Here is a 25,702-nt window from a genome sequence, read left to right as displayed (position 1 = left end):
CCTGTAGCAAAGGTTTAAGGAGTTTGGAAAGAGATTGAACAGCATGACTTTAAAGATAGTAATCTCTGGATTATCATTGGATCCCTACAATGTTGAAGCAGGCCATTCAGCCCATTGAGTCACACTGACCCTCTGAAGAGCATCCCATCCAGACTCATTCCCCCCAACCCTAACCCTCTAACCCTCAATTTTCTATGGCTAACCCACCTTGCATGCACATCCCTGGACACTGTGGGCAATTTAGCACGGCCAATTCACCTACCCTGGATATCTTTGGGCTGTGGGAGGAAACCAGAACACCAGAAGGAACTCACACAGACACAGGGAGAATGTGCAAACTACACACAGACAGTCAGCCAAGGCTGGAATCGCTCCTGGTGCTATGAGGCAGTGGTGTTAACCACTGAACCACCCATGTTGTGCCACATATTAGTCCCTGTGCCACATCAGGATAGTGCCAAAACTTGGAGAACTGTCTCACAGAGTTGTCTTTAATCATTTATCCAATGTAGCTGTGGCTAGATAAGCCACCATTTATTGACCATTCCTAATAGACCAGAGTGCAATTTGAAATCAAGTACATCGCTGCGTGTCTGGGGTCATAAGGAGGCTAGACCAGGTAGGGACACCACTTCCCCAAGAGCAGCCGCAGCCTGACATAGTTATACCCACAAAATCATACCTTCAGACAATGTCCCAGGTAACACCCGTACTATCCATGATGTGTCCTGTCCCACCAGCAGGATGGGTCCAGAGCAGGAGGCAGCACACAATGGTGTAATCCAGGAGGACTTTGCCCTGAGAGTTCTCAACATTGACTGTGGACTCAAAGGGATTTCATGGCAACAGGTCAAGTCTGAGCAAGGAAATCTCCTGCTGATAACCGAAGCCTGCACCACCTTGATTAGTGAATCAGTACTCCTCCATGATGAACACCAGTTGGAGGAAGCACTGCGGGTGGCTAGGGTTACACAATCTACCTCAATGTCCACCACCAAGAATGGCTTGCTAACCCCACTAGGGACTGGATTGGTCGATCTTTAAAAGAAGTAACTCCTGGATGGGATCTACAGTTGGAGGTCAGGGAGCCAATAAGAGGGAAAAACATACTTGACCTCATAGTTGAAGAAGATTCTTATGGGACTTGAAACATTGACTCTGTTTTCTCTCCACAGATGCTGCCAGACCTGCTGAGTTTCTCCAGCATGTTCCATGCTTCTTTGCAATAAATGCTGGTCCAACCAGTGACATTAACATTCCAGGAATGAATAAATAAAAACGTCAATGCAAGGACTTTAGCAAATAAAGCAGACAAGCTGAGGAAACAAACGGAAACATAGCAGGTTGATGTTACAGAGACAGGGTAGCATGGCATGAACCAAGTACTGGAAACTGTGATTACACTGGGTGGTTTGTTTTCCTGGCTGGCACAGACATGGTGGGCAGAGTGCCCTCCTTCTTTGCTATACACGTTTCTACATTTTCTAAATATTCTAAACACTTGAGGAGGAGGAGAGGAGGATTGTTCATGGATGTGGTGGAGGTAAGGTTTGCAGAAGAGCTATCAGGGAGGGACACAGTGGGTCGAATAGCCTTCCTCTGTGCTTTAACAATCCTGAATCTATGATACAGTTACAACATTCTCAGGTAAATATTCCCTGTCCATTCAGTTCACCACATTAAATTGGGAAATGTTATCCCATTAGATCCAATCCCCTGATATTTTCTCATTACCCGGTATTCCCTATAATCCTGTATTCTCATAATCCTGTATTAGCATAATTTAATTTTCTCCACAACCCTGTATTTATTTTCTTTTCCAAGTATTTATCGAATGATCTTTTGAGAATTCCAACAGAGGCTGCTCCTATTTCCCTTTCAGGCAGCACATTCAAGATCAGAGTGACTCACTGCATAAAAAATGCTATTTTTGTCTTTGTTTGCCAAGAATCTTGAAATCTGTTTCCGCTGGACATCGAATTTACTGCCACTGGAAACACTTTCTCCTTATTTACTTTATCAAAACTCCATACAATCTCAAATGCCTCCTTTACGTCTCCCCTTGGGCCTTTCAGCTGTAACAGAACGAGTTAGCCTACTCCATTTGGTCCATACAGCAGAACTCCCACTTCCCTGGTGCAATTCTGATGAATTTGATCTAACTCCTCTCCATGATTTAAAGAACTGTAGAGCAGTTTTGTTTTTAAATTACTTTACTGCCACTGTCCAGGGCAGTGTTTACTGCTCATCCCTCATGGCCCAGAGGACAGTTAAGACTCAACCACATTGCTGTGAGTCTGGAGTCACATGTAAGCCACCAGCGAACTATATGGATTTTTAACAACAATTGACATGACCATCATCAGATTCTTAATTCCAGATATTTATTGAATTCAAATCCCACCATCTGCTGTAATGGAATTCAAACCTGGGTCCCAGAACATTACCTGAGTCACTGAATTAACAGTTAAAACGTGTGGTGCTGGAAAAGCACAGCCAGTCAGGCAGCATCTGAGGAGCAGGAGAGTTGACATTTCAAGCACCTCCATCTACCTATCGTATTCCCAGCTACCTTCCCCCCAGCTCCACCCTGTCCCATACATCTCTCAGCCCCATTGGGCCTCCCCCAAATTTCTGATGAACAGCTTATTCTTGAAACGTCGATTCTCCTGCTCCTCGGATTCTGCCTGACCGGCTGTGCTTTTCCAGCACCACACTTTTTAACTTTGACCTTCAGCATCTGCAGTCCTCACTTTCTCCTCTCTGGATTAACAACCCAGCGACAATGGTACTAAGCCCATTGCCTCCCTGTATATGCTTTCTGAAGATCTGAACAGTCACTTTTCACATAGGCAAGTGATTTAATTCATATGACTATCAAAGTAATCTTTGTCTTTAATTTTATCTTTCTCCTTAACTGCGAAAGGGAAAACTGTTGTGTGTGGTGGTGATGTCACTGGATTAAGACTCCAGAGACCCAAGATAAAGCTGCTGAGAATGGATGTAGTTTCAAATCCCACCAGGCCAGCATGTGAGATTTAAGTTCAATTATGCCGAGCATTAAGACTATCACCAGTTGTCGTTAAAACTCCCTCACTAACGCCCTTTGGAGAAGGAACCCTGCCATCCTTCTCTGGTCTGATCTGCTCTCGACCCACAGCAATGCAGTAGATTCTCTACTGCTCTCTGAAGTGGTCCCAGCAAGGCACTCAGTTTAAAGTCAGTTAGTGAAAGGCAATAAATCATCCTTGCCAGTGACACCCACATGAATGAATAAAGAAAAATCAGAACATAGACATCTTAAAGCAGACTGGGGATTGTGCACAGACTTTGAAGACTTCTACTGCATCCCTGTTCTTTTCTAATCAGCTTACCTGCACCCCTGGGACACGATTGGGCTGGAAATGGTTTGTCCCTGACTCTAGCCCTTGGTTTATTTTCCAGTTTTCCTTTTTTTTAGATTAGATTAGATTACTTACAGTGTGGAAACAGGCCCTTCGGCCCAACAAGTCCACACCGCCCCGCCGAAGCATAACCCACCCATACCCCTACATCTACATTTACTCCTTACCTAACACTACGGGCAATTTAGCATGGCCAATTCACCTGACCTGCACATCTTTGGACTGTGGGAGGAAACCGGAGCACCCGGAGGAAACCCACGCAGACACGGGGAGAACGTGCAAACTCCACACAGTCAGTCACCTGAGGTGGGAATTGAACCCGGGTCTCAGGCACTGTGAGGCAGCAGTGCTAACCACTGTGCCACCGTGCCACCCTGTGTCAATGATATTTCCAATTCTCCAGAAATTTCTTTGATTTAGCAACCCTTCCAGAGTTTAAAAAAAATATTGAAAACTAGGCTGTCCACAGTGGATTGAAGAGGGCGGTGGTGTGATTCTTTCTGGTTACCTTGCGCTGGGAACTTTACCAAAAGTGAACTGTGTATCACCTTGGAGTCAGAATGATGAAGAACCACACCAGAGAACAGGGCGCAAGCCCAGAACTGGAGGGCACAGGTTTAGGGTGAGAGGGGAAAGCTATAAAAGAGACCCAAGGGGTAGCTTTTTCACACAGAGGGTGGTGAGTGTGTGAAATGGGCTGCCAGAGGAAGTGGTGGAGGCCGGTACAAGTGCAACATTTAAAAGGCATTTGGATGGGTATATGAATAGGAAGGGTTTGGAGGGATATGGGCCAGGTGCTGGCAGGTGGGACTAGATTAGGTTGGGATATCTGGTCGGCATGGACGATTTGGACCAAAGGGTCTGTTTCTGTGCTGTACGTCCCTCAACTGAGCTCAGCAAGCAACTATAACTTAATAGGAGAGGCAATGCCTGAGTAGTATTAATGCCGGGTAAAAACAATGACTGCAGATGCTGGAAACCAGATTCTGGATTAGTGGTGCTGGAAGAGCACAGCAGTTCAGGCAGCATCCGAAGAGCAGTAAAATCAACGTGCCTGAAGGGCCTGTATTCCTGATGAAGGGCTTTTGCCCGAAACGTTGATTTTACTGCTCTTCGGATGCTGCCTGAACTGCTGTGCTCTTTCAGCACCACTTACCTGGTCTTAATGCTGGACTATGAAATCAGAGACCCAAATGACATTCTGGGGACCTGGGTTCAAATCTTGCCATGGCACATGGTGGAAACTGAATGCTCAGGGAATGCCCACCTGGTTCAATAATGTCCTTTTGGGGAGGAAATTGCAATCCTTACTTGGTCTGAACTACATGTGACTGCACGGCGACTCCAACAATATGGTTGACTTTGAATTACCCGGTAGGCAATGAAAATACCGGACCAGAGAGTGATGCCCACATCCTATGAATCAATTTTAATGAATGCTATTTATGGGAGCTTGCTGTGCACAAGTTGTCTCCTGCATGACTGCAGAGACAGACAGCTGCTTTATTACCTGCAAAGTGCCTGGAGGCATCCTGAGCTTGTGACAGGTTGCTACACAAATGTAACTTATTCGTATGTCATGCTGTGGAGGAGCCAATGTTGGACTGGGGTGGACAAAGTTAAAAATCACACAACACCAGGTTCATGCACACTTATACTCACATGCTCACACTCACATTCTCTCTCTCTCTCTCATACATGCACTCACATAAATAGCCCTACGGGGTGAATTTGCATCTGCAGAATTACATTTGCAGATGCATTCTATTTTGTGCAAAACGTGTACAACCTGCAGGCAGTTAATCCATGTAATATTTTATAATTCCTACTTTGAAAATAGAACCAGTCTGACTCAAGATTGGGATACTGACAGACTCTAAGCTCATGCCTTCAATGCATTGTCTAAGCAGGAATGTCACATTTTTACAATAAATACTTGTTATCTCAAGAATATGACTTAAAGGTAGTTTTGGGATTTGCATAGAGTCATAGAGATATACAGCACGGAAATGGACCCTTCGGTCCAACCCGTCCATGCCGACTAGATATCCCAATCCAATCTAGTCCCATTTGCCAGCATCTGGCCTATATCCCTCCAAACCCTTCCTATTCATTTACCAATCAAAATGCCTCTTAAATGTTGCAATTGTATCAGCCTCCACCACTTCCTCTGGCAGCTCATTCCATACACGTACCACCCTCTGTGTGAAAAAGTTGCCCTTTAGGTCTCTTCTATATCTTTCCCCTCTCACCCTAAACCTATGCCCTCTAGTTCTGGACTCCCTGACACCAGGGAAAAGACTTTGCTTACTTACCCTATCCATGCCCCTCATAATTTTGTAAACCTCTATGAGATCACCCCTCAGCCTCTGAAGCTCCAGGGAAAACAGCACCAGCCTGTTCAGCCTCTCCCTATAACTCAAATCCTCCAACCCTGACAACATCATTGTAAATCTTTTCTGAACCCTTTCAAGTTTCATAACATCTTTCCGATAGAAAGGAGACCAGAATTGCATGCAATATTCCAACAGTGGCCTAACCAATGTCCTGTACAGCTGCAACATGACCTCCCAACTCCTGTACTCAATACTCTGACTATCCTATCTACCTGCGACTCCACTTTCAAGGAGCTATGAACCTGTACTCCAGGGTCTCTTTGTTCAGCAACACTCCCTAGGACCTTACCATTAAGTGTATAAGTCCTGCTAAGATTTGCTTTCCCAAAACACAGCACCTCGCATTTATCTAAATTAAACTCCATCTGCCATTTCTCAGCCCACTGGCCATCTGGTCAAGATCCTGTTGTAATCTGAGGTGACCCTGTTCACTGTCCACTACACCTCCAATTTTGTTGTCATCTCCAAACTTACTAATTGTACCTCTTATGCTCGCATCCAAATCATTTATGTGAATGACAAAAAGTAGAGGACACAGCACCAATTCTTGTGGCACTCCACTGGTCACAGGCCTCCAGTCTGAAAAACAACCCTCTACCACCACCTTCTGACTTCAACTTTTGAGCCAGTTCTGTATCGAAATGGCTAATTCTCCATGTCTTCCTTGAGATCTAACCTTGCTAACCAGTCTCCCATAGGGAACCTTTTCGAACTCCTTACTGAAGTCCATATAGATCACATCTATCGCTCTGCCCTCATCAATCCTCTTTGTTACTTCATCAGAAAACTCAATCAAGTTTGTAAGACATGATCTCCCACGCACAAAGCCATATTGACTATCCCTAATCAGTCCTTGCCTTTCCAAATGCATGTACATCCTGTCCCTCAGGATTCCCTCCAACAACTTGCCCACTACCAACATCAGGCTCACTAGTCTATAGTTCCCTGGCTTGTCCTTTCCACCCTTCTTAAATATTAATGAACTGAAGTCTGTAACCCATTCTAAAAGATGAAAGACTTAATAGCAATCTAGGTTTGTTCAATATATCATTTCAGCTGCACGACACTGTAATCTTTTGCTGTAAAGTCTGTGTCTTTTGGTCCTGCTCCACAGCTACCTGATGGAGGAGCAGCACTCCGAAAGTGCTTCCAAATAAACCTGTTGGACTTTAACCTAGTGTGGTGTACTGCATTTGTATGTCGATCACATACAAATATGCAACTGTTAGAAGTGACAGAAGAGGGAGCTCCGACACAGGATATCAAAGCATATTGAGCAATTGATCGGCGATAGTATTTTGAAGGGGGTAATTGATATCCCATTCCCACTGTTACTTGTTCACCTTCTCTGAGTGAAGGTTTCAAAAGGTGTACATACCATCTGTGAATTTCACTGAGCCCTCTCAAAGGATAGAAGTGAGGAACCTCCTGGTAACGGAGTCCACCCCCTCGCCCACATTCACTGGTACAACCTTTTAAATGGAGAACATCGGGGAAACATTGTGTGTCAGTGTAACACCAACTGGAAATCAAAAAACAATAAAGGGAAGAATCTCAAGGTCAGGCTCATGGTCTAAAACTCTGTTCTATTAGTTGAAAGTAACTTTGAAATTAATTATAAAATAAAAACATGGGGTGGGGTAGTAGTTTATTTTTATTCATTCATGGGATGTGGGCGGCACTGGCTCATACTTATGACCTGTCCCTAAATTCCCAGAGGCCAGTTAAGTATCCATCACATTGCTGTGAGTCTGGGAGGTCAGACCAGGTAAGGATGGCAGATTTCCTTGCCTAGAGGACATTAGTGAACCAGATGGGGTTTTATGACAATCAACAGTTGCCACTGGCTAGCGTTTTACTCCAGGTTTTTTATTGAAATTGAAATTCATCAGCTGCCAAGGTAGGCTTTGAGCCCATGTGCCCAGAACCTCAGCCTGGGGTTCAGGGTTACTAATCTCGAAACAATACAGTACACCAGCTGCTCCCCAGCTCCAGCTCCCTAGTGCATTCGCCATGCCAGGATGCCAACCTCAACTTGAAAACCAATCAGCTCCTTCCCTCATGCAGTATAAATTGATACACAATTCAAAATGTGGCATTCTTGCATCTGTCCTGATGAGTGAATAACGATGAGTTCTGACAGAAGGAATAATCAGAAAACGTAGGAATGGGACCAACTGGTCTTTCATACCTCAGAGTGGAGCTCCAGTGGGAGCAGAACATTCATTTCCAAGTGTTAATGCCCTTTTACCAACTTTCCCCCTGGATTCAGCAATGGATGTTGAAATGCAAATTGTGACTAAACACACCTCAGTGTCAGAGCCAGAGGACTGCCGACAATGACAGACTGGTGAAGCTAAGTGATGGATTGACCTGGAATTCAAGCCATCAGCCAAGGAACATAAAGGCCCCTAGATCCATGGAACCTCTCACAGATAAATATACTGTGCATGAAATAGTTAGAAAATACAAACAAAATATATTAAAATAGTAACATCAGAATAAGTCATCTCTGAAACTATTTCACTTTTTCTCAAACGTCAAAATGTCTGCTGGAGTTCGTAGCTGAAGAAGACCCCGACTGGATGAGGTCAAAGTCATGGCTCAAACAAGGTATGTGTCAATGCCATGACACAATTACATGTACACGTTAATGCAGAAGATAGGTATGAACAAGTCCCAGTATTGGGGCATTGATAGCTGGGCAGGCTGGTAGTTGCTCTCTGCTGTGACATGGAAACTCTCCAGCATTGATACCTATCCCTTGTATTGAATGAAGGGGCCACATTGGACAGCAGTTAACTGCAATGCCGAGAGTCTGGAATCACATGTAAGTCAGATTGGGTAAGGATGGCAGATTTCTACTTCCAGAGGAGTTAGTAAACAGTTCAATACAGCAATCAACAATAACTTCATGGTCACCACTACTGATCTAACCCTTGCAGATTTTTTAGTTGGATGTGTATTCCCCCAGGTGACACAGTCAGATTTGAACCCAGGATACTGAGAGCATTAACCTGGGCCAACAGGATTACTGACCGAGTAGACATTACCACAACACCAAACCCCTTGTACATACTCAGAAACAACTTCCCATCAACATCACCAAGAACTGCCTCCTAAAGTCACCTGTCTCTTCTCCAAGGGATTTCAAATCTGTTGAGTTATAAAAAAAGGATTTTCATTTCTGTAGTGCTCTTTACAACCATGGGATTTCCAAAACCGTTTAGTCACTGCTCTAAAGTCAAAATCCCAGCAGCTGTATTATCCACAGAAGGTTCCCCAAACCAGCAATATGACCATCGCCAGACAATCCACTTACTGTGACGGTAATAGATAAATATTGGACAGGACATTGGCAAGAATCCTTGTACAAAATAATGGTGTGGGATGCCTTACATCCATCTGAGAGGATAAATGAGGCCTCAGTTTCATATATAATCTAAGAAACAGCATTTCTGACACTGAAGTAAATGAAACTTTTTTGCTGGAGCGCATGTAAATTCAGAAACAAGGAATTTCAAACTTTCTTGTTTTTTTAATACAATGCCAACTCAGCCTGACAATGATAAATAAGGCAAGGTTGCATGATACATAAATCCAGCCCAGCCAGGAAGTGTACTGTTAAGACATTTTGATGATATTAAGCCAAGTGCTATTCCAGTTTAAAGGTACTCACCTCACCTTCAGCAGTTATTATTGTTGTAGCAACAGCAATTGCAACAGCAATAGTCAATAAGCAGAGAACTGAGACTATGTTTAAGTCTGAGACATTGTATCAGTGAAAATAGTTTGTGTTGTTAATAAACTTCAAGACATCTGTCTCAACAAGAATAGAGATTTTTTTGTGATATATGTTACACGGGTATAACAAAAAGAGAGGCATTGACACTATAGCATACTGGGTAAAAACAATGACTGCAGATGCTGGAAACCAGATTCTGGATTAATGGGGCTGGAAAAGCACAGCAGTTCAGGCAGCATCCAAGGAGCAGTAAAATCGACGTTTCGGGCAAAAGCCCTTCATCAGGAATACAGGTTTGATCCAAGAAATTTTTCTAACGCAGTATGTAGAGTGTCCAACCAGAGGGGAGGCCATATTGGATTTGGTACTCGGTAATGAACCGGGACAAGTGGTGGGCTTGTAAGTGGGTGAACATTTTGGTGATGGTGACCACAATTCTGTGACTTTCACCTTAGTTATGGAGAGAGATAGGTGCGCACAACAAGGAAGATTTTACAATTGGGGGAAGGGAAATTACGATGCTGTAAGACAGGATTTGAGGAGCATACGTTGGGAGCATAGGCTGTCAGGGAAGGATGTGGTGGAAATGTGGAACTTTTTCAAGGAGCAGATACGACGTGTCCTTGATATGTATGTACCGATCAGGCAGGAAAGAAATGGTCGTGTGAGGGAGCCTTGGTTGACGAGGGAGGTTGAATGTCTAGTAAAGAGGAAGAAGGAGGCTTACATAAGGTTGAGGAAACAGGGTTCAGACAGAGCAGTGGAGGGATACAGGATAGCCAGAAGGGACCTGAAGAAAGGGATTAGGAGAGCTAAGAGACGGCATGAAAAATCTTTGGCGGATAGGATCAAGGATAACCCCAAGGCATTCTATGCGTATGTGAGAAACCTGAGAATGACAAGAACGAGGGTAGGTCCGATCAAGGACAGTAGTGGGAGACTGTGTATTGAGTCGGAAGAGATAGGAGAGGTCTTGAACAAGTACTTCTCTTCAGTATTTACGAACGAGAGGGACCGTATTATTGAAGAGGAGAGTGTGAAACGGACTGATAAGCTAGAAGAGATACCTGTTAGGAAGGAAGATGTGTTGGACATTTTGAACAACTTGAGGATAGACAAGTCCCCCGGGCCTGACGGGATATATCCTAGGATTATGTGGGAAGCAAGAGAGGAAATTGCAGTACCGTTGGCAATGATCTTCTCGTCTTCACTGGCAACGGGGGTGGTACCAGGGGACTGGAGAGTAGTGAATGTTGTGCCCCTGTTCAAAAAAGGGAATAGGGATAACCCCGGGAATTACAGGCCAGTTAGTCTTACTTCTGTGGTAGGCAAAGTAATGGAAAGGGTACTGAGGGATAGGATTTACGAGTATCTGGAAAGACACTGCTTGATTAGGGACAGCCAGCACGGATTTGTGAAGGGTAGGTCTTGCCTTACAAGTCTTATTGAATTCTTCGAGGAGGTGACCAAGCATGTGGATGAGGGTAGAGCAGTGGATGTAGTGTACATGGATTTTAGTAAGGCATTTGATAAGGTTCCCCATGGTAGGCTTATGCGGAAAGTCAGGAGGCATGGGATAGAGGGAAATTTGGCCAATTGGATGGAAAACTGGCTAACCGGTCGAAGGCAGAGAGTGGTGGTAGATGGTAAATATTCAGCCTGGAGCCCAGTTACAAGTGGAGTTCCGCAGGGATCAGTTCTGGGTCCTCTGCTGTTTGTAATTTTTATTAATGACTTAGATGAGGGAGTCGAAGGGTGGGTCAGTAAATTTGCAGATGATACGAAGATAGGTGGAGTTGTGGACAGTGAGGAGGGCTGTTGTCGGCTGCAGAGGGACTTAGATATGATGCAGAGCTGGGCTGAGGAGTGGCAGATGGAGTTCAACCCTGCCAAGTGTGAGGTTGTCCATTTTGGAAGAACAAATAAGAATGCGGAATACAAGGTTAATGGTAGGGTTTTTAGTCAGGTGGAGGAACAGAGGGATCTTGGGGTCTATGTACATAGATCTTTGAAGGTTGCCACTCAGGTGGATAGAGTTTGTAAGAAGGCCTATGGAGTATTATCGTTCATTAGCAGAGGGATTGAATTCAAGAGTCGTGAAGTGATGTTGCAGCTGTACAGGACTTTGGTTAGGCCACAGTTGGAGTACTGTGTGCAGTTCTGGTCGCCTCACTTTAGGAAAGATGTGGAAGCTTTGGAGAGGGTGCAGAGAAGATTTACCAGGATGTTGCCTGGAATGGAGAGTAGGTCGTACGAGGATAGATTGAGAGTTCTAGGCCTTTTCTCGTTGGAACGGCGAAGGATGAGGGGTGACTTGATAGAGGTTTATAAGATGATCAGAGGAATAGATAGAGTAGACAGTCAGAAACTTTTTCCCCGGGTACAACACAGTGTTACAAGGGGACATAAATTTAAGGTGAAGGGTGGAAGGTATAGGGGAGATGTCAGGGGTGGGTTCTTTACCCAGAGAGTGGTGGGGGCATGGAATGCGCTGCCCGTGGGAGTGGTAGAGTCAGAATCATTGGCGACCTTTAAGCGGCATTTGGATAGGTACATGGATGGGTGCTTAATCTAGGTTAGAAGTTCGGCACAACATCGTGGGCCGAAGGGCCTGTTCTGTGCTGTATTGTTCTATGTTCTATGTTCTAAATCATATAAGGCAGTTAAACTCTGGATAGACTATTCATTGACTGAGTCTTTTGCAAGAGATTCACTAATTAGGAATGATTCACTAATTAGAATCTGGTTAAATAATTTACATATCGAATGGAATTTAGCATCTCATCAAAGCAATGCTTCCTATATCACCATCTAGATTACTGTGGTTATGTGGTAGATAGTTGACCAACTTGGATGAATTGTTAAATTTGGTTATAACATTAGAGGATCATTTTACCTAATTATCTCAATTCTCCTTATATATAGGGACATATGCTGCGTGATATAATAGGATTAAGAATAACCTCTGCCAGTCATGAACACAAAGTGATAAGTAATCTACACCCTGCGGACAGCATTGATTCAAGAAGGCAGTTGACCAACACCTTCTCAAGGGTGAGCAATAAATACTGTCCTGGGGAGGTGGTAGGGTATTGGTAATGTCATTGAGCTATGAGCCCTACGCTAATGTTCTGAAACAGGTATTGAAACTTGAATCCAATAAAAAGCTAGCATTATGATGCTTATGTAAAAACCCATTTGGTTTGTGGAAGGAATTCTGTCATCCTTACCTAGTCTGGCCTACATGTGGCTCTAGAATCATAATAATATGGTTGACTCTTAACTGCCCTCCGGGTAATAAACGCTAGTCTTGTCAGAAATGCCCACATTCCATAAATGAACAAGGGAAAAATAGGCAGTGATGTCCACATGAATAAACAACTTTAAAACTGTTAAACACTTCAGTTGCAAAGGGGAGTGAAAATTTAATAGGGTGTAGGTTGATGGTGCTTTTACAGGCAGTTTCCCCCGTACCCACACGTCAGAAATACATTACAAAAACTGAAAAACTGCAGATATTGGAAATCTGAAACAAAAACAGAAACTGCTGGAAAAACTCTTCAGGTCTGACATCATGTGTGGAGAGAAAGCAGAGCTGACGGTTTGTTAATCTGGTTCTAAAGAAGGGTCCCTGGACCCAAAACATTAACTCTGCTTTCTCTCCACAGATGCTGTCGGACCTGAAGAGTTTTTCCAGTAATTTCTGTCTTTGCTTCAGAACTGCATCACTGGCATGAAAAATGCTATAAAAATGTAAGTTTTAACTTTCTTCCAAAAAGTTCCAGAAGGAAGCCATTTGGTCCATCAATGCTAGTAGAGCAATCCAGTTGGCTCCCATTCCCTCTGCATGCTCAGTTTAATGCCTCCTCCAAAAGGTAGCGATCTCTGACAGTACAACTTTCACTCAGTGCTGCTTTGGAGATTCAGCCTTCAATGTTATGCTCATGTTTAGGAACGCAAGCTGAACCCCAAATCTCAGCAACAAGCCAAACTGAGTCACAGCTAATACACAGCTGGATGCAGTTTGCAAAGCATGTTTGAGGCACAGGAGCAATGTGTACACATTTAGGATCTGTGAACTAATATTGTGAAGTGAGTGACACCGTCTCTGAGGCCTTCTCTATAGTTGTAACAACAGATATAGATCTTGGCTTCAGTTTTCAAAGCCCAGCCTCTTGTGCATCGGTGTCTGAAACTGTATCCTCAGGGTTTGAATGACAAAAACATTCAGCAAATTCATCAAATTCTCCAGCCTTTATAGGCACTGATGATTTGATTTTGGAAAAAGATCTCAGCATTGTACTTTATGGTATTAAGTATATTGACAGAAGATTTCAATGCAAATTCATATTGATTAGGGCAATGATCAGGAGAAAGTGAGGACTGCAGATGCTGGAGATCAGAGCTGAAAATGTGTTGCTGGAAAAGCGCAACAGGTCAGGCAGCATCCAAGGAGCAGGAGAATCAACGTTTCGGGCCTGAAGAAGGGCTCATGCCCGAAACGTCGATTCTCCTGCTCCTTGGATGCTGCCTGACCTGCTGCGCTTTTCCAGCAAAACATTTTCAGCTAAGGCAAAGATCATCCCAATACAGAGTGGTATGCGATGGAAGCTATTATTCATGATGCTTCCTCCATCGCAGTTTTATATAGTCTTTATCTTTGAGATATGTTGTTCTATTGATAGCATCTTGTTTAACACCTGGCTGTCTTCATTACCTTGGGGTGTCAGTAATATCATCTGCATCTGGAGTCACATGTAAATCCGGGTATTTCATTTTCTCTGAAGAACCTTGGTGAGCGAAAGGTTTTGATGATAGATTTAATCATTTGTTTTCCCTGGTGACAGCCTACAAATTCATTTCACGATTTCAACCAATGAATTTTGTTCCATATCAGAACCAGTGCAACACATACTTCAACAAAGGTCAAGCCAGCTGCATAGAGTCTTAGAGGTATACAGCACGGAAACAGGCCCTTCGGTCCAACTTGTCCATGCTGACCAGATATCCTAAATAAATCTATTCCCATTTGCCAGCATTTGGTCCATATCTCTCTAAACCCTTCCTATTCATATACCCATCCAGATGTCTTTTAAATGTTGCAATTGTACCAACCTCCACCACTTCCTTTTCCAGCTCATTCCATACACACACCATCCTCTGTGAGAAAAAGCTGTCCATGGGTCCCTTTTAAATCTTTCCCCTCTCACCCTTGAATCTATGCCCTCTAATTTTGGACTCCCTTACCCTAGAGAAAAAGACCTTGTCTATTTACCCTATCCATGCTCCTCAGAATTTTATAAACCTCCATAATGTCATCTCTCAGTCTCTGACACTCCAGGGAAAGTAGCCCCAGTCTATTCAACCTCTCCCTATAGCTCAAATCCTCCAAACCTGGCAATGTCCTTGGAAATCTTTTCTAAACTCTTTCAAGTTAGGGTTGGCATGGTGGCTCAGTGCTGCCTCATAGTGCCGGGGACCCAGGTTCGATTCCAGCCTCAGGCAACTGTCTGTGTGGAGGTTGCACATTTTCCCCGTGTCTGCGTGGGTTTCCTCCGGGTTGCTCCAGTTTCCTCCCACACTCCAGAGATGTGCAGGTTAGGAGAATTAGCCATGCTAAATTGCCCGTAGCGTTAGGTACATTAGTCAGAAGGAATTGGCTCTGGGTTGGTGTGGACTTGATGGGCTGAAAGGCCTGTTTCCACACTGTAGGGAATCTAATCTTTCCCAACATCCTTCCTATAGCAAGGAGATCAGAATTGCGACCTCCCATAACAGTGGAACGGGAGCTGGAATGACAAAATGTGGAAGTTATTTCAGTCATAAAAAGCTCTAGTCAGACCCTACCTGGAGAAACTGTATTAAGTTCTGGACTCCTGGACCTCAGGAATATATTGGCCTGAGAAGAGGCAGCAGATTCACCACGATGATGCTGGGGCTAAAAGGGTTAAATAAGGAAGACAGGTTGCAGAGTCTAGCGTTGTATTCCTACAAACATAGCAGGTTAAGGAGTGATTAAAGTCAAGGTGTTTAAGGTAATTAATGGAGTTGATAGCACAGATAGAGAGAAAGACTTTCCTCTGATCGAGAGAGTCCAGAACAAGGGAGTTGAAGCTTACAATCAGGACTGGGACCTTCAGGGGAAAGATTTAGAAACACCCAGTGATACAAAGAGTAAAAATCTAGAACTCTCTTCTCCAAAAAATATTAACGTTGGAAATCAAACCTGAGACTAACTGTTTTTTGTTGGCCAAGGATGTGAGATATTATAGAAGCACAGTGAGTCAATGGACTTAAGACAAATGAGCAAACTGAATGACAGAACATGGTTGTGGGACTGAAAGACCTCCTTCTTTCTTTAGTCTTTATGTTTCTCTCAGTGTGCCAGAGCATCACTATTTTCCCCATCCTCTCGAATTACTGATAAATTTATTGAAATCCCACAAGCCCTTAACCATAGCAATCCCAGCAACAGGGTAACCAAGGGAACGGAATTTGTAAACATGCTCTCTGTTCTACACAGAAAGGTAGAATGATAGAAACTAGGCACAGCAGTCGGCCATTTGGCCTTCAAGCCTGCCTCACCGTTCAATATGACTATGGCTGATCCTTTATCTGTATGCCCATTTACTCGCTATACTCCTTGATGTTTTTAAAACCAAAGAAAAAGATCAATCAGCAATCAACCCAAACCTCTTCACTTTCCTTATGACAGTCTATTTAAGTCATTATTTTATACAAAGCCTGTCGAGGCGTGTGATGTGCATTCCTCAGCATCAGTTGGCAGGGTTTGACAATATCTCTTTGACAGTGTACTATGTTAGTGAAGTCACAGAATCACACCTCACCTTTTATCCTGTGCAATAACTCACAAATCCTCTTAACATTCAGGAGTCTCTCAGACAATTATGCAGATGCCAGAAACCTACAATAAATAATCCTGGAGATATTCACCAGATCGCACGCGAGTAATCACGAAGTCACTCAATTGGCCAGACTTAGAAAGATGAGAGATGATGCCATTACTCTTATGGATTGAACAATTTCTTTTGTTTTTATTTTTACAAGTCTCCAGCCATTCTTCTGTCTGAAATTAGTTCAGTGTGCCAAGTTCACAGGGGACATACTGGCCTAGTGGTGTTCTTGCCAGACTGCTATTCCAGAGACCATGATAACAGTCTGGGAACCTGTGTTCAAATCCTGATATGGCATATGGTGGAATTTAAATTTGACAAAAATCTGGAATTCCAAATTTAGCCTAATTGGAACCATGTAACTATTGTTGATTATTATTAAAAACCTGCCTGATTTCACCTTCAGAAACGAAATCTGCTGCCCTTACTTGTTCTAGCCAAAATGCTTCTCTAGTCCCACAACAATGTGGTTGACTTTTAATTATCCTCTAGGCAATTAAGAATGGGAAATAAATGGCAAATTAGCTCGTGATGCCCACATCCTGTGAATAAAAAAAAATCAATAAATTCAGATAGAAATTTCAGACAGAAGTTACATCAGGAGGCAATCTGGTCAATGTTTGGAATCTACGCAGGAGGCATTTTCTCTCTTGATCAGCTACTGTAACTTTACTACCAGTTTGACAGAAGTCCTGTCTGCAGTCTATCTGGCATCTTGGTCAAAGCTTCAGAAGAATCTCTGGGAAAATCCTCAACAGGATTGTGGGTTACACTTTGGGTTGGATTTTAAGGAGGAGAAAGTGAGGACTGCAGATGCTGCAGGTCAAAATCGAAGAGTGTGTTGCTGGAAAAGCACAGCCAGTCAGGCAGCGTCCGAGGAACAGGACTGTCGATGTTTCGGGCATAAGCCCTTCATCAGGAATGGGGGCCAGGGATTAATGATTTCGAGTTTTTGGCACTCAGCAATAGTCTTTTTAATTTCAAAAATATAATTTATTAATAAAAGTATCTTGAAGTATACATATAATCACAAATTTTCTCAAAGGCTGCATGAATTCTTGTAAGACTCTGTTAACTCATTTTTTTAGATTAGAATGTCTAACCGCTTGGGGTGGCACGGTGGCTCAGTGGTTAGCACTGCTGCCTCACATCACCAGGGTCCCAGGGTCGATTCCAACATCGGGCAACTGTCTGTGTGGAGTTTGCACATTCTCCCCGTGTCTGTGTGGGTTTCCTCCCACAATCACAGGGATGTGCAGGTTAGGTGAATTGGCCATGCTAAATTGCCTGTAGTGTAGTATGCATAGGGGAAAAGGGGTTTGGGTGGGTTACTCTTCGGAGGGTCGGTGTGAACTTGTTGGGCCGAAGGGCCTGTTTCCACACTGTATGGAATCTAATTATGGCACAGACAATAGAACACAGGGGGATAACATCTTCTAGATCAGAGTGGTGCTGGAAAAGCACAACAGGTCAGGCAGCATCCGAGGAGCAGGAAAATCAACGTTTCAGGCAAAAGCCCTTCATCAGGAATCAATAACTTCAACATCTTATCTGGGCTGACACCAATTGTTACAATTAACCTGAAAATGTAACTTTTAAAAACAGTTTTGTGATTTACAAATGAAAGAAGTGAAACTATCATGGTCATTCTAACTGATGAGAGACCTAATAAACAATCAAGATATTTTTCAATGTATAATTTCAGTTACATCACATTGTAAACTTTTGCTATAAATTCTGTGTCTTACAATTGTGTACTCCACAACCACCTGATGAAGGAGCAGCGCTCCGAAAGCTAGTGCTTCCAATTAAACCTGTTGGACTATAACCTGGTGTTGTGTGATTTTTAACTATAATCACAAAAGCAGTTTGGTTCTGCACAGTAGCATATCAAATAAACAAAGCTTTTCTGTTTGATTCTATCCAACAAACTGAAGACATCTCTTAAATATACAAGACTGCACTTACATGAACTTGAGGCACTGGGGGGGGGGGGGGGGGTCCAACAGCTGAGCAGACCCCCATTTATTCTGGTGTTTCAAATCCAGAGGAGCCTCCTCCTACACTCTGTTCAGCCGACCCTATCAGTATTTCCTTCTAGTCTTTTCTCCTTCACATTTATTTGACTTCCCTCAAATGTAACTGCACTCAAACTCACTGATGTGCTAAACACAAGCTCCTGCTCCTGAAGACCTGAGTAGCAGTTTTCAAAAGCTGGAAATGACAACGAGACTGAAACAGATGTGGAAACTCATTGCTCCAGTCAAGTATCTACAGCCTCCCTCTGGAATGCCATTAATTGACTGAATAACTGGATGTTAAATCATTTGAAAGGCAGACATTGAGCAGTACTGTATTGAGCAGATTTCTAAGAATAAGGCCAATTTAGTTGCATTGAAGAAAGGCATCAGTTGGAGAACCAGAAACAGAGTCTTGTGCCTCAGTAGTAGTGTCCTTACCGCAAAGGCCAGGAAATTTTGATTTATGTCCATGATGGCTACAGAGGGGTATCTTAACAAGTCCAAACAGATTTTTGATTAAGCAAACAGTACAGGCTTCTATGATGCTGTAACCTCCCTACTTCGAGACAAGAAAGTGCAATTCCCAGCTGTCCTGAAGATGTTTCAGAACCTGTGTAATCAGGTAGGTTTCAATATATTGTGGTGGCAGGGTAGCTCAGGTTATTAGAGTGAGGTGGACTCAGGTTGTGGCTCAATCCCTGCATTGGCCACAGAATCTAGGTATTTTCAATCAACTTATTCAGGCATGTTGCAGTGTACCTCTAGAGCAGGTGTGACATGAACCAGAACCTTCTGGCCCAGAGGTATGGACAGTACCATTGTGCCACAAGAGGTCTTTGGCCAGGCAGTCTATCATGCTTCTAAATAAGCATTTACCTGTTAAGGGACTTCTGACACTGCTTAGCTCAGATGGTTAGAGTGTGTGCTAATAATACTAGGGTTGCAATTTCAATCCCTGTACTGCCCAGGAAGTGTCCCAGGACTTTACTGAAGTATTTATCGTCAAAGAGTCCTGCAGCGTATAGTGACAGTAGTCCTGCCCCTACTTCTGAGTTCAAGATCCTCTTCCCAATAGGTGAGTCAAAATACGCCCAGATGAGTTTATTTTAAATTCACAATAAGCAGACAGTTCTAACACTTACTTTTTAAAAGTGGAAAACGCTATGCTAAATTCTCACAGAAAGTGCTGAAGACGTTCAGCAGGTCCAGCAGCACCTATGGAGAGTGAAACAGAGTTTAAGTTTTGAGTCAAGAGACTTTCCTTTGGAGCAGGACTCACCATTGGACTCAAATCACTAATCCTACTTTCTCTCCATAGGTGCTGTCAGACCTGCAGAGTTTCTCCAGCACTTCTTGGTTTTATTTCAGACTTTCACCATCCTTGTCTTCTACTGAACAAAACACATACACAGGTGATTGATGTACTCTCCTCCTTAGCAGATCCCACATCAGCCATCATTTTGACTCACACTAACTCCCTGGTGTCTCTAAGTTAATACTCTCATTCCCATGTTCAATCCTTTCCATATAGTCATTCCTTCCGTTTCTCTACGTTCCAAAGTGTAGGTGTGTACTGTACCTTTAAGAGAGAGTGGAAGCTGGCATGGGCTGAGAGAGGCACAGAATGTGCTGAAAGATTTAAAAATGTAACATTTGGTTGACACAAATACTGGAACTGTGTTACCATGGTACCAAATAAATTCAAATTTGTCCGATTGGTTTAAATTATGCCCCAGATACCAAAATCCAATCGAATAATCCAAAGTTTTGGGGGTATAAAGTCGGACATTTTGAATAGTTAGGGGGAGAACAGCAAAGAGCTGCCAAACACCAATGTAACAGCCAGCAGAGTAGCTCTCTGAAAGGGACCTGTCCAGAAGAAATTTGTGCAGCAGAACACCAAAGCCAAACTAGAGAAATCTACAGAGAAAGTTTGACATCCGAAGATGACAACTCGGTTTGAAAGTGGCTTGCCAAAGTGGGCGGCACAGTGGTTAGCACAGCTGCCTCACAGCGCCAGAGACCCGGCTTCAGTTCCCGCCTCAGGCAACTGACTGCATGGATTTTGCACATTCTCCCCATGTCTGCGTGGGTTTCCTCCCATAGTCCAAAGATGTGCGAGTTAGGTGAATTGGCCATGCTAAATTGCCCGTAGTGTCAGGTGAAGGGGTAAATGTAAGGGAATGGGTCTGCGTGAGTTGCTCTTTGGAGGATCGGTGTGGACTTGTTGGGCCGAAGGGCCTGTTTCCACACTGTAGGTAATCTAATTTAAGAGGGAATTTATTGGACCAGTATTGTAGAGTCAGAGGTAAAAATATGTTTAAGAGAAAGGAGTTGTAACCAGTTGTTGTTTAATGTTCTATTTTGGACTTAAAGAATATACTTGTTAATTTTTTCTTTCAATAGTGAGATCTGGGATAGTTCTTTGCCTCTCAAAGTACATCAGGTTACAGCGTGAGGTTAGCTTTACTGTGTGTCTGGTTTAAATTAGCAGAAGGGGTTTACCCCGTGTTATAACATCTAGAATCTTCTCCAGCTCTATAACTCTCCAATGTATTCTTCTAATTCTTGTCTCTTGTACATTCTCAACTTTTAAATCACTCCGCTAAACATACCCATTCAATCAAGATATTGATCACCTGTCCAAATGTCTCTTTATGTGACTCAGGGTTTCTGTGGGGCACCTTTATGTACTTATAACACATAGTTACCATTTTTAAAGAAGTCAAGATTGCTTTACATAGTTTATGAGCAGCATGCTACCAACAGAAAAACTGTAGTCCTCCCTATTCAGGAGCAAATATGCTCTTAACTAAATTTACCACATCACTAGGGCTCTAACTAATCTCTGAAAGTAACAACAACTTGCCATTAGTTTATTTGAGTTAAACATCCCAGGGAGCTTCATAGGTCGATTTTCCAACAAAGTCTGTGATGATGCTGCTCCTTTAACAAGGTTATGTAGTCCTTGGCTTTTTTCTTCAGAAGGTCCTAAAAATGGAGTTTCCGAAGAGTCTGCGCTTGGATGGTTTTTGGGGCCAGCTTGATTATAGTCAACATATACTGCCTCAGGCAAAAGGTTTTCAAGTTTAAAAAAAACTTGTATAATAAAGGGAGTGACCAGTTCTCCCAGCTCAGCTTTTCTCTAGTTTGATTTGGTTTTTAGCCATCTGGCTATTCACTGATAGCAGTCTCTCCTGTAAGACACTAGGTTTGATTTTACCTTTTGTGCCAAGAGGAGTTTCTGGGGATTGTTGCAAGTTTTTGGAACAGCATCATTCAAGGTAAGAGGTGAAACATTTAAGGGGGATACACCTGGAAAGTATTTTACACAGAGGGTGGTAGGTGCCTGGAACACATTGCCAGCAGAGGTAGTAGAGGCAGGGAGGCTGGGACAGTAGATTCATTTAAGGTGCATCTGGACAGATGCATGAGTAGGTGGGGAGCAGAGGGATACAGATCCTTAGGAATTGGATGATAGGTTTAGACAGTGGATTTGGATTGGCTCAGGCTTGGAGGGCCGAAGAGTCTGTTCCTGGACTGTAAATTTTCTTTGTTCTATTAAGTTGGCTTAATCTGTTGGGTTTTTGGCTAGGTTAAGTTATTCAGTATTCTGTTCTCTTTTGTTTGTGTTTCGTTTGGTAATCTTGTAAATAAATTCTGTTTTGTTTAAAGCTAGGTGGCTTGATTAGCTACTTCACTCCTGGAATATCCTCACCTTACACCTGCTTAAAACAACTAGCAAATTTAGGGTCTGGGCTACTTTCTTGAAATGCTTTGAACGGGCCTGCTCCATAACAAGTCTATCACCGAGTCACATGAGGATATAGGAGAGCGGTCAATCAAAAACTTGGTCAATTAAGGAGGATTTTAAGGAGCTTCTGTAACAGAACTTCCAACAGCAGCTGCCAACAATAAGGAAGGGCATTGATTAGAGCCACTTGGGCAACTACACATAGAAATCTATCACTAGGCAGCGATGGTGAGGGGACAGCAGTTGAAAAGACCCTCTCTGGAAAATGAGCAGCTTTGCGGAAAGGGAATCAGTTCAGTTAATTTGGCTGGATCACTGGTTTACAGAGCAGTGTGATACTAACAGCATGGGTTCAATTCCCATCACTGGTTTGAGGTTACCATGAAGGACTCTCCTTTCCAACCTCTTCCCTCACCCAAGGTCTGGTGGCCCTCAGGTTAAACCACCACCAGTTGCTTTTCTCTAATGAACAGAGCAGCTCCTATAGTCTGGTAAGACTATAATGACACAACAACTCATGGGATGATGAAGCAGAGAAACAAAGGATTTCTCTACTGCACACTTTATTCGAGTAAATACTTCCTTGTTTAACCTTGTTTTCCCATCATGTTTGTAATGAACTAATGCCAGTGAAATAAACAGTCCCTGCTTTGTGATCTTTAGCCTTTGAATGTGTTGAAATCTCCTGTTACACTTCTTAATGGAGGAAGGAGGACATGATCTCCCACACACAGAGGTCAAAGGTGAAAGTTGCTGAGGAGCTGCTGATTGCTAGTTCCAGTCCTTCTATCGTGTCATCCACTGCCTTTGTCAGGCTATAAATCCTATTTATTGGACAGATTACTGCATTCAGATGAAATCATTTGCTAGTCTTGCCAGTGGAGCACAGTAAGAGGTGTATTTTTAAAAGAAATCAGCAGTTAGAAGTCCATATGATAGAGGAGCAGAATTAGGCCATTGGGCCCACTGAGTCTGCTGCACCAATCTTGGCTTCAACTCCATTCCCCTGCCTTGTCCCAGTACCCCCTTGATCCCCTTACTAATCAAGAACCGCCCTAAGTTTATGTTTACATTCCTGAATTCCTCACTACCATTGCAAACATATAACAAATCCAAGTCCATACGGTGTGCAAAAATACACAATATTTTTGCACACAATACCCACTGAGAGGTTCCCCTGTGGATAACCTCTATTCAGATCACTACAGAAAGCCTACACACAGCATGCAGATATAACAAGGCTGGCTTTCCAAAACAGGGAGCTGAAAAAATGTTTAAAAGTTTTCATTAGATGTGTGTGTCTCTGGAAAGTCCAATATTTCCATCCCATGCCTTGCCCCTTTAGATTCAATGCCACTTTCTTGAACTATTTCAGTCCACTAAAGCAAGAAGAGCCTTTAACTCCTAATCGAGGGCAGTGCAAGCTCACTCAATGCATAGAATCGTACCCAGAAGTAGTCTATTCGGTCCATGTGGGGCGTGTTAGCCCTTTGAAGGTGCTGGGCGAAAGTGAGGACTGCAGATTGAAGTCGAGAGTGTGTTGCTGGAAAAGCACAGCAGGCCAGGCAGCATCCAAGGAGCAGGAGAATCGACGTTTCGGGCAAAAGTCCTTCACTAGGCGTGGGGAAAACGCTGTTCAACCAGTTTCCTTTGCAATTTCCCAGCAGTTAATTTTACTCACTCCTGATGTGAAAATGGTTCATCGATCTGCTTTCCCCCGCTCCTTCGGGTCGTGGTTGTTGCAAAGAACCACTGGTGCCCAGCAGGAACCGCGTTGAAGAGCTCGGGAGAGTTGAGTTTTGCCATGAGGAAGTCTGCAGTAGCAGCAGGAGGAGGAGGAGGAGGTTTTGCAATCGCTGGAGGGAGGGAGGGATCTGGCTGGAGCACAGACACACCTCAGCAGCTCAGACAGGAGCCCTGTGCCTGTGGGCTCCCAGGCGGCAGCGGCAGCAGCAGCAGCAGGAGCCCGCGATGGGGAGCAGCCCCGACCCTTTCTTCCGCACGGTGCTGAGCCAGGAGCAGCTCCTGCCTGCCCTGGACTCCAGCCTGGCTGTCCCCTCCGACGAGAAGCTCCGCTTGTCCCGCCAGGATGACAGGAGCTTCCGACTCCGGCAGCAGGTCAGCCTCAGCATGTCCCGCAAGAACAGGAGGGCTTCCACAGGTAAGGGGGGGGGGTACACCCTGGGGGGGGGAGACAACACCATCACCACCCTCCCCAGAGGGAGCGGACACAGGGTCTGGGGGGGGGGGGTGAGGGAGAGTCTGACCCTCTGGGGGGTGGGGAATGTGTCCCCTGGGGGGGAGGGGGGGGGTTAGACCCTGCCCCCTCGGTGAGGAGGGGAGACTCTATCCCCCTGGAGGGTAGTGTCTGTCCCTCTGGGTGAGGAGGCTGGATTCTGTCTTCTGGATGGGGAGTGTGAGGTAGGAGATCTCCTTCCCCCAGGGGTGGGGGGAGGGGGGAGACTGTCCCCCTGGGTGGGGAAGTGCAAGTGGAGGAGTCTGATCCCTGGGGTGGGAGAGGGGGGAGAGAGTGTCTATCCCCCTGGGTGGGGAGGGGAGAATCTACCCCCTAGGGGATGGAGAGAGTCTGAGCCCCTGGGTAGATGGGGAGAGTCTGCCCCCGTGGGGGGTGGAAAGAGTCTGAAAATTCCCGGGGGTGGGTGGAGGGTCTGTATGGGTGGGTAAATTGTGTTCCCCTGGGTGGGGAAATGTGAGGGGAGTGTGGAGGAAGGGGAGTTTGTATTGCTGGGAAAGGGGAGGTCATGGGAGCCAGGTTATGGGAGAATCTATATCATAATGTCCAAAAGTTTTTGAAGGTCAAATGTTGTGTTGCTGATGACAATGTTTTGAATGTGCTGGAGAATGTGGTGGCAACACTGAAGCTGTCAAAGAGGCAGCTGTGTTTTGTTTTTGACCAAGTGTTGAGAAACTCTCTCTGAAGTACTGCTGCTGATGTTTTACACGCACTTATTTTCCTCACTATGGAATTGCTGAATGATTATTTCTCTCTCTGATGGCAGTCTTTCAGATGTGACCCTTAAGGACTCTCCACCTGTGTTCTCATACACAAGTCAAAGATCCCATGGCCCCAGGTTACATTGTGTCTACAACACAGAAATGGATCTTTTGACACAACTGGTCTAGGCTGGTATTTATGTTCCGCACACGTTTCCCTAATCTTGCTTCATCTCATCCTGTCAGTGTAGAGTTCCATTCCGTTCTCCCTCATGTTTATACAGCTTCCCCTCGAATGTGTCAATACTGTTAGCTTCAATCACTTCCTGCAGTAATGGGTGCCTCATTCTCACCACTCTCTGGATAACAGGCACAGTGTATGTCCATATTAAACTCAAGAAAGTAGATGACATCCATTCACTGATTCATTTCTCTGGGCAATGCTCAGACCAATTAGAGTCAACCCATCTCCATTAAAAGGGAAACAAATCCTGACGGTTAACTGTCAATCAT

The 25,702-nt window shown here is 44.1% G+C and overlaps 2 protein-coding genes across 4 annotated transcripts in view; one reads left to right on the top strand and one right to left on the bottom strand.

Moving 5' to 3' along the window:
- LOC140457925 (CD9 antigen-like) overlaps positions 1–25,702 on the bottom strand; it is a 108,209-nt gene that overhangs the window by 43,114 nt on the left and 39,393 nt on the right. The window lies entirely within an intron of this gene.
- The window catches only part of LOC140457924 (plakophilin-2-like), a 53,494-nt gene continuing 51,647 nt past the window's right edge, over positions 23,856–25,702 (top strand). Inside the window, exon 1 of one of the 3 annotated variants that reach the window (XM_072551734.1) lies at positions 23,856–24,395. In XM_072551734.1, the coding sequence (XP_072407835.1) occupies positions 24,206–24,395 (190 nt within the window). In that variant the 5' untranslated portion in view covers positions 23,856–24,205. The remainder of the gene's footprint in view (positions 24,396–25,702) is intronic. The other 2 variants (XM_072551733.1, XM_072551735.1) reach the window with 2 other exon arrangements.

The sequence above is a fragment of the Chiloscyllium punctatum genome, chromosome 32, assembly GCF_047496795.1.
Source record: "Chiloscyllium punctatum isolate Juve2018m chromosome 32, sChiPun1.3, whole genome shotgun sequence".
Lineage (NCBI taxonomy): Eukaryota > Metazoa > Chordata > Chondrichthyes > Orectolobiformes > Hemiscylliidae > Chiloscyllium > Chiloscyllium punctatum.
This window is presented reverse-complemented; position numbering and strand designations above follow the sequence as displayed.